Source organism: Cebus imitator, unplaced genomic scaffold (genome assembly GCF_001604975.1).
Source record: "Cebus imitator isolate Cc_AM_T3 unplaced genomic scaffold, Cebus_imitator-1.0 Scaffold36, whole genome shotgun sequence".
NCBI classification, from domain to species: domain Eukaryota; kingdom Metazoa; phylum Chordata; class Mammalia; order Primates; family Cebidae; genus Cebus; species Cebus imitator.
Window position 1 is genome coordinate 925,273 of NW_016107351.1, and position 15,316 is coordinate 940,588.

The 15,316-nt window shown below is 62.1% G+C and overlaps 1 protein-coding gene across 8 annotated transcripts in view; it reads left to right on the forward strand.

The window, feature by feature from the left end:
* Positions 1–1,607: 1,607 nt before the first annotated feature.
* LOC108301620 (T-cell antigen CD7) overlaps positions 1,608–15,316 on the forward strand; it is a 22,808-nt gene continuing 9,099 nt past the window's right edge. For 2 of the 8 annotated variants that reach the window (XM_037737145.1, XM_037737146.1), the window contains exons 1-3: positions 1,612–2,055; positions 10,652–10,760; positions 11,439–11,599. In XM_037737145.1, coding sequence (XP_037593073.1) covers positions 11,506–11,599 — 94 coding nt within the window. In that variant the 5' untranslated portion in view covers positions 1,612–2,055; positions 10,652–10,760; positions 11,439–11,505. Of the gene's footprint in view, positions 2,056–4,446; positions 4,490–10,651; positions 10,761–11,438; positions 11,600–14,986; positions 15,296–15,316 lie in introns of those variants that run through there. The other 6 variants (XM_037737141.1, XM_037737142.1, XM_037737143.1 and 3 more) reach the window with 6 other exon arrangements.

A 15,316-nucleotide genomic window follows, 5' to 3' on the forward strand; every position in this document is an offset into this window, starting at 1 on the left:
TATGCTGCTCAATAATTTGGAGAGTTAAACAGGAAATCATAACTGAAATCTACATATTCCTAGAACAGAAAGGAAAGAAACTCCATATGTTGCCTGGTGCAGCTGAGGCTGTGATTCAAGGGCCAGGCAAAGGTGAGACACACCAGAGGGAGCAGGATGTGAATCAGTGAGCCACACACCCACCCTAAGGTGCCAGCATTGTAGAGAAATGGAAAGCTGCTGCCTGGGGTGACGGCGCCTCACACCTGTAACCCCAGCACTATGGGAGGCCCAGGTGGGCAGATCACCTGAGGTCAGGAGTTCAAGACCAGCCTGGCCAACATAGCAAAGCCCCTTCGCTACTAAAAATACAGAAATTAGCCAGGTGTGGTGGTGGGCGCCTGTAATCCCAGCTACTCAGGAGGCTGCGGCAGGAGAATTAGTTGAACCTGGGAGGCGGAGGTTGTGGTGAGCGAGATCGAAGCATTGCACTCCAGCCCAGGCAACGGAGCAAAAAAGAAAAAGAAAAGAAAAAGAAAACGAAGGAAAGAAAAAGAAACTCGAGTGGATGCCTGTGCTGTTTGTATGGATCAAAAAAACTTATAGAAGGCTAAGCGAGACAGAGTCCATAACTCACCCCTGGGAACTGAAGCCAGGGCGGGGAGGAAAAGGCAACAGTTGGTTTTATTCTATTTTGTTTCTGTGCCTGTATTACTTTCAAAATAAACAAAATAAACAAACTAGTTTCACTTTCACAGCATGAAACCCTTTATCAGGATATGCGTTTTCCTCCAGCTCCCAATGGGGTTTCCCATCACGGGACAAAAGCTGCCAGCCTCCAGCTGTCCTCCAGGGCCTCACCTGTGGGTGGTTCTGCCTAAGCAGCCGGACCCCCACCCTGGAACTGGAGACCCTTTGAGTTGAGACCCTAGTGGGCAGGAAAAGAGAAGGAAGCTGTGGGTGCCTGGGGATGTGGCCCCGGGGACAAGCCCTCTGCGCAGAGGGGGCAGGCACAGAGGACGTGGGAGGGGGGGATGTCAGTCCCCTCTCCAGCATCTGGCTGGCAGCCAGGGAGGCTGGGGGCTCCCGAAGGGCGGTGGCTGGGGAAACCGACCTGTGTGCCCTGGCCATGGTGCCATCTTGCTGGGAGCACGACAGGCTGTGTTTCACCTGCCAATTTGGCGACGCTTTCTCCTTTGGCACATCCTGGGGGCCTTCGTTCTGCACTGCCCCCTCGACCCTGGGTCCGATGGCCGAGCTGCAGGCCCCAAGGTTCAGCGTCCAGTCTGGCCCTGCTCTGCCCATCCCCTAAATTTGAGGGTTCCGAAGAATTCGGTTCTGCTCCCTCCTCCTTCCCATGAAGTTGGGGAGACTGCCCACACCCGGCGTCCCCCAGCATCTGCCCGGTGGGGGCTTGCCCACCCACGCGTCTGCAGCCTGTGCGGCCTCCTCCTGGTGTCCCGAAGACACCTCGTCATCCTTGACCCCGCCCGCACCTGCCCGCGCGCCACCTCGGGTTCCTCCTCGACCCACCCCCGACCCACCTGGGGCGTCTGTGCGCTCGGGCCGCGTGCATCTGGAGCCTTCCGCCCCACCGCGTCCCCGGCGCAACAGGCTGGGCCGCTCCCCCGGGCTGGTCAGGCCAGGACCCCGCGCGGGGGGGCTGGGAGCGGCGCTTCCAGGACGGGGCCTCCGGCCGTCCCTCTGCCCGCCCCGCGCACAGACTCGCGGCCCCGGGCGGAGCCCAGCAGCCCCGCAGGTTTGGTGCAGGAGCCGCCCGGGCGCGGGCTCCCCTGGAGAAACGTCCCGGCCGCTTTCCTGCTTCCTTCAGCGCGAGCGGCGCGCGGTGCCACCGAGAAAATAACACATTCGCTGTGCGGTGCCGTGAACGCGGGGAAGTTCCCGAAACCCAGCGGCTTCCCGTAAACACGCTCCTTCCTCATCTGGGACGTGGGTCCCTGTCCGGTCCGCTTCTCCTCCCCGGCCCCTCCCTCCTGTCTCTTTCATTTTCTCGGGACTCCCGGCGCGCGCGCGGAGAAGCTGCATCTTGGAGGAGCGCGTCCAGGAGCGGACCAGGTGAGGCGCGGGGAGGGGCAGGTGGGAGCCGGAGGGGCCGGCGCGAGGTGGGCTCGGTGCCGGGGGCTCGGTGCCGGGGGCACGGTGCCGGGGGCTCGGTGCTGAGGACTCGGTGCCGGGGGCTCGGTGCCGGGGACTCGGTGCCGGGGGCTCAGTGCTGGGGGCTCGGTGTTAGGGCCTCTCGGTGCATTCATTTGGGTCGCCGTTCCGCGCTGGGATGAGGACTCTGGGGCTGCGGCGGCGCCTCTGCCTCCGGGACCCTCACCCCTGCTGGCCCTGAGCGCAGGCCGGGTCGCAGCGGGTGTGCCCGAGGAGGGGCGGGGACGAGCTGCCGGCCAGTGGGGACCTGCGTCTCTGCCCTTCTCGAAGCTTGAAGGGACAGAGGCGGCGTCTCGGACCCGGGGCTCCACTGAGTCCGGTGGGTCGGAGCCCCCCTGCCCTTTCTGATCCTCGGCCTCACCCGGAGTTTCCTGCTCCATGGCTGCGACGGAGCTGTGAGCAAAACGCACCGGTGTTCACACGTGCAGGCATCTCCACGCAGACAGGCGTGGACTGTGGCTCACTCTTCGCGGTCGCGCCTCGTGTGCACTCAGCAAACTCGTGAAGCGAACCTGAGGCTCCCCTCGCCCAGGCAGGCCCTCCGCTGCCCCTTCTCACCCTCGTTTTGTGTAGACTGTGCAGCCATCTCCACCTGCAGTTCCTTGCCCGCTGCTGGTTAGTCACCTGCAGCTGGAGAACCACATTTTCTGCCTCTAGTGGGTAGAGGATCCCCAGCTTCTTGGAGGCCCAGCACATCCAGCTGCAGGGGCCAGGGCAGGGGGTCTGTGTCCAGCAGGGCGGTGGTGGTGGCAGGACCTCTCCAGGGGGCCGCTGCTGAGCCCAGAGCAGGAGGACAAGAGGCCACCAGCAGAGGGTTGAAGAGGAAGGGTTGGCCCGGTCCAGACCCCACCTAGAGTCCCCTCTGGGCCTGCCTCAGCAGAGACCAGGGCAGGGAGGTCCACACCGTGGGCCCTGGCAGGTGGTAGAACCAGCCCTTCCCCTCTCCTCCCTGACACCCGTCAACTCCCTACCTCCTGATCCCTTCAAAGTCACTCTCAAGTCAAAGTCAGGGGTCTTCCAGGACCGCGGTGCAGGCTAAGGGCCCCCCCCCCGCCACCTGCCGGGTAGGGGGGGACTGATGGGGAGGGCACGCCACCTGCTCCTAGTACCACGTGGGCCTAGGTGGGCTCCATGGCCTCTGTGGGCCTTGGCCATCTTCTGAGAGGTATTGGTGAAAGCCAGTGTGGCATGTGCTGTGTGCGCTCATTCCCCATGGAGACATGGTGTCACCTGTGCTCCCTGAGCCCCTGCAGCAGGTGGGAAAGCATGCCGGCCCTCCCGTGTGGCGTGCCCTCCCCGTCCGCCCACCCCTGGCAGGTAGCGGGAAAGGTGTGGAATGAGTCAGCCGTGGTGGGGAGCCCCTGGCCCGCATGGCAGGCCTGGAAGACCCGTGTCTTTGACTTGAGAATGACGGAAGGGCTCAGGAGGTAGGGAGTTGGGCGCCAGGGACGAGAGGGGCAGGTCTGGTTCTACTCCGAGGCTTCAGGCTGCAGACAGTGCGCGGCCCCAGCTCCGTCCGAGCAGCCGGTGTCAGTGACATTGGGTTGCTGCAGGGAATTTGCTCCATTTATTAGAAGAAAACTCACCCTGGTGACACAGGCACCTCAGGTCACCGGAATGACCACCGATCACACAGGAGGACCCCAGTGAACCCGGCCCAAGGGGCCTGAGCTTCCACACACCCTGCACCCGTGGGAGCTGGGACAGGCGGCACCCGGGACAGGAGCGGGAATAGGTGTGCACAGGCGTGCCGGGCGGCGCATGGGCTTCCCTGGGCTTGTCACTGGGAACAGCTCCAAGCATATGTCATCGCTGGCCAGGGAGCACTCAGCGTCTGGAGCCCGCTGTGCCTGGTGCCAGCTCCTCAGATGCCAACCCTGTTTTCATGGGTTGAGACAAATCTGGTTGCTGCCTCCATTTTTTCCTGCTCTAGAAGTTTTGGGGCTCTGTGCCCCCAGTCTCCTGTACCACATGTGGAGCCCCTGGCGAGTCACTGCCCCACCTGCCACTTTCCCTGTGGCTGCACCCCGCCGCTTGCCTGTTCTCTGGTTTTTACCAACTGCACAGTATTCAAATGGAGCCCTTGCCTCTGGTCAGTAGGATGGCGGGAGAGGACTCAGGCAGACGGGGCAGAGTGCCAGGCCTGCTGACAAAAACAGAGCCGGCAACGTCTGAGCTTGAGACCGTGAATCGTGTTTTAATCTAAGTGTGTCCCAAGTGTCACATGGGACAAGCTTTTACCATGACATCATTGGCTGTTTATCTGGGACTCCAGTGTGACCATTTCTGCAGGGCCCACTGATGCCTGGTGACCTGAGGGGCCTGTGTCACTAGGGTGAGTTTTTGTCTAATAAACGGAGCAAATTCCGCATTAACCTAATGTCACTGACACCAGCTGCCCGGGCAGAGGTGGGGCCACGCACCGTCTGCAGCCTGAAGCCTCATCCCAGAGCCAGACCTGCCCTCTCGTCCCTGGCACCCCTCCTGAGCCCTTCATTCATTCTCAAGTCAAAGTCAGGGGTCTTCCAGGCCAGGGGCTCCCCACCACAGCTGACTCACTCCACACCTTTCCCATCTCCTGCAGGGGGTGGGCTGATGGGGAGGGCACGCCACCTGCTCCTAGTACCCTCTGGCCCAGCGCTCACCACCCTTCATCCCTGGCTGGACGTGGGTCAGGATTGCCATTGTCGGAAGGCGCTCAGTGGGGGAGCTGGTGAAGGTGCCGGGAGGATGGGCCAGTGAGGGGCAGTGAGAGGACCCGTGTGTGCCACCACAGCTGGGCTGGAGGACTTGGGAAGGCAGCATTGCTGGAGGGTGCATCCCAGGCTGCAGGGGCTGGGACCATGGAGGAGACTCGGCCAAAAAGAGAAACAGTGCCAGCTTCTCACTCCCACCCCCTCGTCCTAACCAGGGCAGCCCAGGGCCCAGGGCCTTCAGGAAGCAATCTGGAAGCGTGGCTGGGAGCCAGGGCTGCAGGGTCCACCTGGGTCAGCAGACGCATCTGCCAGCAGCTGGAGCCTCTGAGAGCAGAGGATCCACCGCACTGCTGGCCCCATGGAATGCAGAGCGGGTGGACTTGGGACACTCAGGGGTGAGGGGAAGCAGACGCAGCCACTGTCAGGCAGGAGGAGCTTGGCATGAAGCCGGGTGTGTGCAGCTGGCCCTTGGGGGCCTCCAGGACCCAGCTGCTGAGGTCCGGCTCTGGGTGCAGTACTCTGCTGAGTCAGGGCTGACTCAGGACACAGATGGGCAGCAGAGCCAGCCCCCGGGTGGGCAGGTGGGGTGGACACGGCATTCTCAGGGCCCTGGGGATCTGTGACCTCTGGCTGTGTGCCCAGAGTCCCCAGCCCTAACACAGAGGCAGGGGCAGTCCCTGGAGGCATTTATGAAACAGACTCAGATGCTTCCAGGCTCCAGGTGAGGACAAGACCCCCAGAACAGCCCGGGGAGAGCGGCAGGGCATCCCCTCCCGGATGAGGTGGGTGGAGTGGTGCAGAGAGCAGGGGGAGACCCCAGCAGCCCCAACCCTCCCTGCTGTCGGTCAGCACCGTTTCAAGGTGGGTGGCTGAGCTGGCATTGCAGAGCGTGGGGTGAGGGGAGCCAGACCCAGGACCCCGCCAGGTCTCTTTGTGTGAATCTCACCCCCATGCGGGGGTCTCCAGGTGGCCTGGGTCTCCCACTGCATTGGGGGAGGGGCTCTGTGATCGGCACCCAGTCCCCAAAGACGGCACGTCCTCATCCCAGAACCTTACATGCAGACTGTGCAGATGGGGTGAGGTCACAGGTGCTGAGCTGGGAAGTCTATCCTGGATCACCCGGGGGGTCCTCGATGCCATCACAGCGTCTCCAGGAGAGGGAGGGAGGAGGAGGGGGAGTCAGGGAGATGAGGGAAGCAGCAGGGGCAGGCGGATGGTGGCAGAGGGGCCCTGAGCCAAGGGACACAGATGCCTCTGGACGCTGGAGAGGGAGAGGGACAGATTCCCCCTGGAGCCTCCAGAAGGGACCACCCCGGCCCACCCCTTGTGTTTAGCACAGGGAGACCCTGTCGGACTTTGATAAGGAACCAGGGAAGAGAAAGTGAGAGGAGGCGGCCTGGGTCTGTTCCCAGCAGGACAGCGGGTGAGAGCCCGGGGAGGGTGCTGAGGCACGATGGGGGTGGGGCCCCAGCCGGAGCCCGGGGAGGGTGCTGAGGCACGATGGGGTTGGGGCCCCAGCCTGTCTCCCAGCGCATCTGAGCAGCCCTGAGGGGTCACACAGGAACGGGGGTGTTAGTGAGGGGCCACAAAGGGTCTCAGATGTGGGTTCCCTCCCCTCACACCCAGGCTGCGGCAGGGGGTGTGGGGTTTCCCACAGAAGGGACGGGACTCTACCGAGCATCGAAGCTGCCTGGAGTGGGGAACCCACACCTCGGGACACGGCACCCCCACCCGGCACCAGCCTTGAAGCCCGGGATGGTCCCTGAGCCTCAGCAGCGTGCCCCGGCAGTGACAGCGTCCCCACACCTGGTCTCTGTGGCCGGCAGGGGCTTCCGTGTGGGGGCAGGACCCCAGGGAGAGGGTGGGAATGACTGGTGGCTGTGCAGGGCCAGGGACGCCTGGGGACAGGGCCAGAGGGGGCTGCAGGGGCTGCAGGGACAGGGAGCCTGGGGCAGTGGGAACAGAAGGCCGGAGCCCATCTGCACGCCACGTCCTCAGCAGGCCCAGCCTCCAGCCTCTGGAGGACCCCCGGGAACATGGTGTCCCCGGGGTTGGTGGCGTGTCCTGCTGTCACACTTTCAGGTTGTTTATTGTGTTTTGGAGAAACACGCATCTGTAAATAGCACGTCTGAAGGTCGCTGTACAGAGGTCCCTCCTGGGAGTCCCCGACGTCACCTTGACACTGGGTGTGTGGGTTGTAAGGGGAGCGCTCTCGGGGAGGAGCAGGGCTGGAGTCGCTGCCCCGCCTAGGGACTTTTCCCAGCAGGGGTGCAAACACCAAGAGGAGGGTCAGCCGGCCAGGAACGCTAGCACGCACCCAGCCTCCCTCGGAAGCGAGTGCTCTCGGCAGAAGGACGTGCCCTCCCAGGGCTCCGGCTGGGTCTCACACACCGTCCTGCCTGGAATGGACCCAGGCTGCCCCCTCTCACTTTCTCTTCCCTGGTCCCTTATCAAAGTCCAGCAGGCACGTCAGCAGGCTCATACAAAAACACGTCACCTGGTCCAGGTGAGGGCCTGACCTCTGACCAGCCCAGGCATCCGGCCCAAGCCCTTCCTGGGGAATGCAGGCACCTCCCTTGTGCAAAGCTGAGTTCCTGCGTTGGGGGCAGGTGGGGCTTTGTAGCATCCACACAGGGACCCTCGTCCCCGAGTGGCTCTCAGGGTCCAGATCCACACGGACCAAGCACCTTCTGTATGCAGGGCATGAGCAGGGCCCCTGAGGGAGCACACAGGCGGGGACCTCGCTGGGGCCTGTGAGAGGCTCATCCTGCCTGGCCGGCCCCCCGCACTGTGCACACGTGTGCAAGCGTGTGTGCGTACGCGGTGGGGCGAACATAGTTGGTTCCACAGAGGAAGTGGAGGCTGAGGTTTTGCTGAGCTAGTCAGCCTGTCTCTGCACAGAGTGAGGCCCCCAGAGGTGCAGGGGCTCCTGGGCACAGGAGGGCAGGGCAAGCCTCCCTCAGCGTGGGCCTTCCATGGCGACCCTTCCTTCTTCCCAGTTCACGTCCCAGAGACACCGTGGGAACTTGCAAGGTGACTGAACGTGTGGTGGGGAAGGCTGGAGCAGAGGGCTCTGGTTCCAGGGCGCACCCCCCGCCAGGCCGCCCCACTGCACTTCCCCCAGGAGAGTGTCCCACACTTTCCAGGCCTGCTGTGGTGTTTGGAAGGCCAGGGACCCTGCTCCCACACGCGTGAGAGGTTTCCTGGGTAGCAGCCCTTGATGGCCCAGTCCCGGTGGACGTAAGTGCCGGTCTGCACAAAGCCTCAGGGCGCGGAGTCCATGGGGCTCGGGCTTCACGCTAACACACACCACCAGGCCACCAACAGGAGGCTGCAGGGAGCCACTGACCCGAGGGCCCGCACTGTGCCCAGGGCCTGGGGCTGGACCTGCAGGAGGGAAGATGCCAGGAGTCTCCCGGCCTTGGCTCCCTGGGGTAGAATGCCTGCCCGCCTGCTCCCTGGGCCTTCACTGGGGGTGGCCGGGCCGGCTGCAGAGGGCCACCGTGCAGTGCCCTCCCACGCCTCCAGCCAGGAGAGACCTTGGCCTGCCCTCTGCCATCATCCCTGAGAGACAGGGGGCTCCAGGACCTCTTCTGGCTGGGCCGGGGCCATCTGGGGACCAAGGCTGTGCCAGGATCAGCAGAGGTGGCAGAGGAAAGAGTCTGTGTCGGTCTGGGGCTGGAGCTGCGTGCCCACTGATGGCTAGGGGCAAGGTGGCATCCCCGAGGGACGGGCCTCCTCCAGAGACCAGCAGCCCAGACCGCCTGAGGACAGGCCCCTGTGGTGAGGGGATGGCCTGGCAGGCCTGAGTGGCCTTGGAGGGCCCGTAAGACCCAAGGAGCCCACGAGGCTGAGCCTAGGCCTTCAGCACTTACACGGCATCCACATCACAGCCTTGCGGGGCCTGCAAGGGCCCAGTGGGTCCTGGCCCTCCCACCAGCATCCAGGCCAGAGGCATGGACTACACGGAGGGAAAGGTGTGAAACGGGAGTTGGGCACCAAGTTCTTAGCCCGCGCCTGGGCTGGAAAGCCCAAAAAAGGCCGTCCTGAGCAGGCCCACCCTGGAAACGCTTGGGGCCACTGCCCGAGGCTCCTTGGGGCTGGGACGGAGAATCCCAGGGCCTGGCAGGGGAGGGCAGAGGTGACAGAAAAGGGCAGGCTCCTGCCTCCACCCTGTGAAATGCAGCTGGACACCCAGCCCCGTCTCGGGGTGCCACAGTGCCAAGCAGGGCCACGGGCAGCAGCGGGAGGCACGGGGCTGGGAGGTGACTGCTGGCCACGCTTGGGGGGACCACATTCGGGCTGCTGGGGATACTTGTGTGCTCTGCCTGACCTTCCAAGTTAGGGAAAGTTATTTTGTAAAAATATCTCAGGAAAGGATTGAGTGGATCTTATCTAAGCTACCAGGAACACCCCTGTACCCGGAGCTGCCACACCTCTTTCTAGAACCTTCCACCCACAGCGGCTCCCAGCAGCATCAGGGTGGTGAGCTGCTGGCACCCATCTGGGGACTGCCTGGAACCGACAGGCAGGGGCAGGAAGGCAGCAAAACCGAAAGCAGCCGGGTTCATAGCACAGCGTCACGGCCAGCTGCCACACGGCCCCTGTGGAGACTCAGGACGCCACGGCCAGCTGCCACACGGCCCCTGTGGAGACTCAGGACGCCACGGCCAGCTGCCACACGGCCCCTGTGGAGACTCAGGACACCACGGCCGGCTGCCACGCAGCCCCCGTGGAGACTCAGGACACCACGGCCGGCTGCCACGCGGCCCCCGTGGAGACTCAGGACACCATGGCCGGCTGCCACACGGCCCCTGTGGAGACTCAGGACACCACGGCCGGCTGCCACGTGCCCTCTGTAGAGATTCAGGACTGGCTCTGGCAGGACCCGGTAGGGGCAAGCTCCTGGTTCCAACTAGAACCTAGATCAGGATTCTGCCCATGTCCCACTGGAAAGCAGGTGTCTAGGGAAGGACGAAGGGAGCAGTGAGGAGCCTGTCCCCCAGGGGCTGGGCAGCCGCCAAGCAGCGTCCTTCAGCCTGGGCCTGGGGCGAGTCCGGGCAGCAGTGGAGAGGGGACAGACTTAGGGACCTCGGTTCACCTGAGTGTCCCGGGCTCAGCCTGCAATCCCCGAAGAAGCAAAAGTGGACCCAGGCATGCGCCCTTTGCAAAACGACTTCCATGTAGATTCCAGGTTCTGGCACAAAACCAGCTGAAATCGGCCAAGGTGGGCAGATCACCTGAGGTCAGGAGTTGGAGACCAGCCTGGCCAACGTGGCAAAACCCGTCTCTACTAAAATACAAAAATTAGCTGAGGATGGTGGTGGGCACCTGTTGTCCCAGCTTCTCGGGAGCTGAGGCAGGAGAATCGCTTGAACTCAGGAGGCGGAGGTGGCAGTGAGCTGAGATCGCGCCCCCACACTCCAGCCTGGGCAACAGAGTGAGACGCCGTCTCAAAAAAAAAAAAAGGAAATAAAGAAATAGAAAAAACAATAAAACTAAGAAAGCCCAGAGACAAGCAGCACCAGCCACACTAAGCTCAAAGACACCCCGCTTGCCTGGGACCTCTGGAAGACCCATCCCCACAGACGGACACCTCAGGGAGCCCGAGTTCCACCCTCGGCCTGTTGTCAGCATGGAAGGAGAACAAGCTGGCGAGTGCCACAGGGAAGGGCCCTGCCCCAAGCGTGGCCGAGAGCGAGGGGTCCCGGGGTCCAGCACCCCCTCAGTGTCCGGGCCTGGAGCTGCCTCTGCCTGTCAGGAGAGGAACCACACAGCCAGGGGACCCCTCGCGTTTGCAGGCTCAAGGCAAGACGGCAAAAGAAGGCTCCGCGGCTGGAAGCAGCCCAGCAGCCTGCCTTGCCGTGGACAGCAGCGGGGTGAAGCCGACCTGGGTGTCAGGAACGCACAAAGGACGGAGCTGAGTGCTGCTCTGGGCGCGGGGTCGGTGGGTCGGCAGGAGTCCGCCCGCTGCCGGCAGGTTGCGGTCAGCGCCGGGCTTGGCTGGGGGAGGCGGACCATGGGTGCTGGTCAGGTGAGGGTCCTTGTGAGTGACAGGAGGGCTGGAGAGGACCAACGAGGAGACGGACATGCTCCGGAATTGCAGTGACGAAGCTCTGTGCCCTGGGCCTGCAGTGGCATCAAACGCATGCTCCTAAGTAGACAGAAACTGATTTCGTGCGTGGCATTGCTGAGGGGCTGGGGCTGGAAGCCTGTCTCAGTACAGCGTCAGGTCAGACATGGCTGCCAAAGATCCCACCTGTCATGACCCATTTCTGTGGGAGACATACTCAGGTACAGTTATGAGCAATTTATTATAAAACAAAAGCGCTGACCCACAAGGCAAATGGGGTCCCCTCCATGCTGTGGGTGACTCTGTCTCCTGCCCCACCTCTGTGTCTTCTTCATGGCCAGCATCTCATACCCTCTGCAGGCACATGGAAGGTGGGGGGCTCTGGCATCCCAGGCCCAGCCAGTCACGGAAGAGCGTGGGGACCCCCAACCTCCCAGGCCCTGCCAGGCAACAGCCACTCCCACTGTTCCCTCCGGTGGCCGTGGGGGTCTCTGACCCAGGGGCTTTCTTTCCTCCAGGGAGTGTCCCAAGAGCCACTGACAAGGACCAGGGGACCCTGAGGCTGCTCAAGTCCCGCCAGCCATGCAGACCTGCCCCCTGGAGTTCCCCGGCCCCATTTCCCAGGCCCTCGGGGCCCTCCTACTCCTGGCTGCCTCCTTGAGTGCTCAGAATGAAGGTAGGTCTCGGGGTCCTGCCTCTCTGCTGGTGAAAGAGGGGCCCAGCGAGATCATGGCCGGGGTAGGAGGGGTGGACTGAGGTTGGACCCAGACACCACCAGGGCCCTAATAATGACTGACTGTGCAGACCCAGGGCCTGGCCGTGTGGAGCTGGGCTGTCCCAGGTGGTGATGAGTGGGCCGTGTCCCAGCGTGGTTGGAGGGTGGGGGTGAGTGGGCCGTGTCCCAGCGTGGTTGGAGGGTGGGGGTGAGTGGGCTGTGGCCCGCCATGGTTGGGGGGTGGTGGTGAGTGGGCCGTGTCCCACCGTGGATGGAGGATGGTAGTGTGTGGGGCCGTGGCCATCCATGGTTGGAGGGTGGTGGTGAGTGGGCCATGTCCCTCTGTGGATGGTGAGCTGTGATGGGCAGGCTGGGCCCCTCTGTGGATGGTGAGCTGTGATGGGCAGGTTGGGTCCCTTTGTGGATGGTGAGCTGTGATGGGCAGGCTGGGCCCCTCTGTGGATGGTGAGCTGTGATGGGCAGGCTGGGCCCCTCTGTGGATGGTGGGTGGTGGTGCCTGTTGTGGTGTCTGGTGGGCAGAGCAATTGTGGGAAGGACCAAGATGATGACCAGTTTCCAAGGGAGAGGGTCCGGGTCAGTTATGACCTGTCCCGTGGCCAGGGTTCCTTAGTCAGGTGTGCCTCAGATCTGCCAGGATGGGGTCTGCATTTGAACAGGGTCCCCCAGTGATCCTCCCCCGCTCTCTAGACCCCAACCTGTGCAGCAGAGTCACCTGAGGGGCTTTTGTTTTTGAGACAAGGTCTGGCTGTATCACCCAGGCTGGAGTGTAGTGGTGCAGTCACAGCTCACTGCAGCCTCGACCTCCTGGGCTCAGGTGTTCCTCCCACCTCAGCCTCCAGAGTAGCCGGGACCACAGGTGCACACACCATACCTGGCTAAGTTGTGTATTTTTTGTAAAGATGGGGTTTTGCCATGTTGCTGAGGCTGGTCTCAAACTCCTGGGCTCAAGTGATCCTCCCACCTCAGCCTCCCAAAGTGCTGGGATTACAGGTGTGAGCCACTGAGCCACCCTAGGGGCTTTTAACAGATATCAGAGCTCAGCCACATCCCAAAGCAGTTCAGTCAGAATCCTAAGAACAAACAAAAAACAAAACAGAAGAATCACAGGTGGAGGGGCTCATTTTTGGGGAGTTTCTGCCCCCACCCCCAACAGTGGTTCCAAAGTGCTCCTGGGCTGGGGCACCCCCTGGACGGCTGCCCGCAGGTCTCAGGGCACAGGGTGAATTTGTGCAGTGGCCTGTAGAGGCCCTGCAGTCCCTGACCACTCAGTGCACCCCAGGCAGGCGGCCAGCCTGTTCGCCAGAGGAAACTCGGTCCGGCCCAAAGACCAGGTGTCCCTGAATCCCACCCCCTCCTGGTGCCCTTGCCGGCACGTGGCACCCGCTGTGTGGTTTTGTATTTGGTGAAATGTGGCCAAATGGTGGCTCCACCCAGCATGCTATGTGCTCCCCAAGAGCTCACCCTGCCGTCCGTCCATCCATGTGTCTCCAGTCACGGGTGGACGCTGACACAGCAGGGACAATAGCGGCACCAAGACTTCAGCCTGGTACCATACTTGGGGCCCCACAACCTGAATCTCAGGCATCCTTGAGCTGGCTGCTGGGGCAAAGGCCCTGGACCTCCGAGGGGGCAGCTGCAGGTGTCACTATTGGGCAGGGTTCACCCAGGAGGGGAGAGAGACAGGCAGACTGACACACTGACCTGTTGCAAGGACTTGACCTCCCAGGACTGTGGAGTTGTGTGTGGAGCTGGCCCAGCAGCCTGGAGCTGAGTGGGTGGTCGAGAGTGCAAAGGGCACAGGGTTCAGGTCCCCTTGGGGGTGGCACAAGCAGGCTCTGGAGCCCGTGCCTGCTCTGCTCACCCCTGATGCTGGCCCATGGGTGTCCACAGAAGCCTGCGCCCCTTCCTCACCTGGCCAAGCACGGGCACCTGGCCTAGGCCTTGGAGGAGCTGGGGGAGGAGCTGGGGCCTGGCCGCTGCTTCCCAGCCACGGGGCGACGCAGCAGGTCAGCAGCAGCGCGCCGCGCAGCAGACGCCCACGCAGCCCCCAGGGTCTGGCTTCGAGCACCGCAGTGGGAATGTACGAGGAGGGAGTTGAGAGGCACTGTCTTCATTCAAGTGGACACACTCTAAGGAACAGACACGGTGTGAGTGCAAGCGCACACACACACACACACACACAAACCACACACAGACGTACACAGACGCACACACAGACGCGCGCGCGCACACACACAGACACACACACACAAACCACACACAGAGACACACACACAGACACACACACACACAGACACACACACACAGACACACAGACACACACACAGACATACACACAGACGCACCCAGATGCACACACAGATGTGCGCGCACACACAAACAGACACAAGCACACAAACCACACACAGACACACACACAAACCACACACACACAGACACACACACATAGACACAAACCACACACACAGACACACGCACAAACCACACACACAAGCCACAGACACACACACACAAGCCACAGACACACACACACAAACCACACACATACAGACGCACACAGATGCACACACAGACACGTGCACAAGACACACGCACACAAATCACACACACACAGACACACACAGACACACACACAGACACACAGACACACACGCACACAGATGCACACACAGACGTGTGTGCACACACAGACACACGCACACAAACCACACACACACAGACACACACAGACACAAACCACACACACACACACACACAGACGCACACACAAGCCACAGACACACACACACAAGCCACACACACACAGACACACACACACACAGACACACACAAACGCACACAGATGCACACACAGACGCGCGCACACACACACAGACACATGCACACAAACCACACACACACAGACACACAGACACACAGACGCACACAAACCACAGACACACACACACACACACAGATACACACACACACAAACCACACACACACACAAACCACACACACAGACACACGCACACACACAAACCACACACACACAGACACACAGACACACACACAGACTCACACAAGCCACAGACACACACAGACACACACACACAGACACACACACACACACACACACACACACAAACACGGCCGCCCACCTTTTCTGTGGGTGTCTTATTCTTCGCACAAGAACACGTGCTGAGTGAATGGGATGGATGTAGACACAGTTCATCGTGTCCCTCAGAGGCCCTGTCTCCTGCCCTGGCCCTGGCCCTGGGCACAGCAGCCAGCCAGTGCCCTGAGGTCCAGCCCTGACCCGTGTGTGCCCCTGTTCTGGCCCCACAGGCTGGGACCTTCCCACCTGCACGGAGGGCGTGGTCTCCGTGTCTCAGGGCAAAAACGTAGCGATGTCCTGCAACATCTCCAACACCTTCTCCCTCGTCACCGTCACGCTGCGCCACCTCAGGGAGAACAAGGCCATCTTCCACAACGTGTCCCAAGGCCACTTCTCCCGGGACGACTGGCAGCTCTGGGTTCAGGGAGGCATGGCCCAGCTGCTCATCAAAGGTGTCCGGGACTCCCACGCTGGGCTGTACATGTGGCACCTCAGGGGACGCCAGAGAAATAACAGAAATATCACACTGGAGGTTTCAGGTGAGGGGGGGCTCGGGGAAG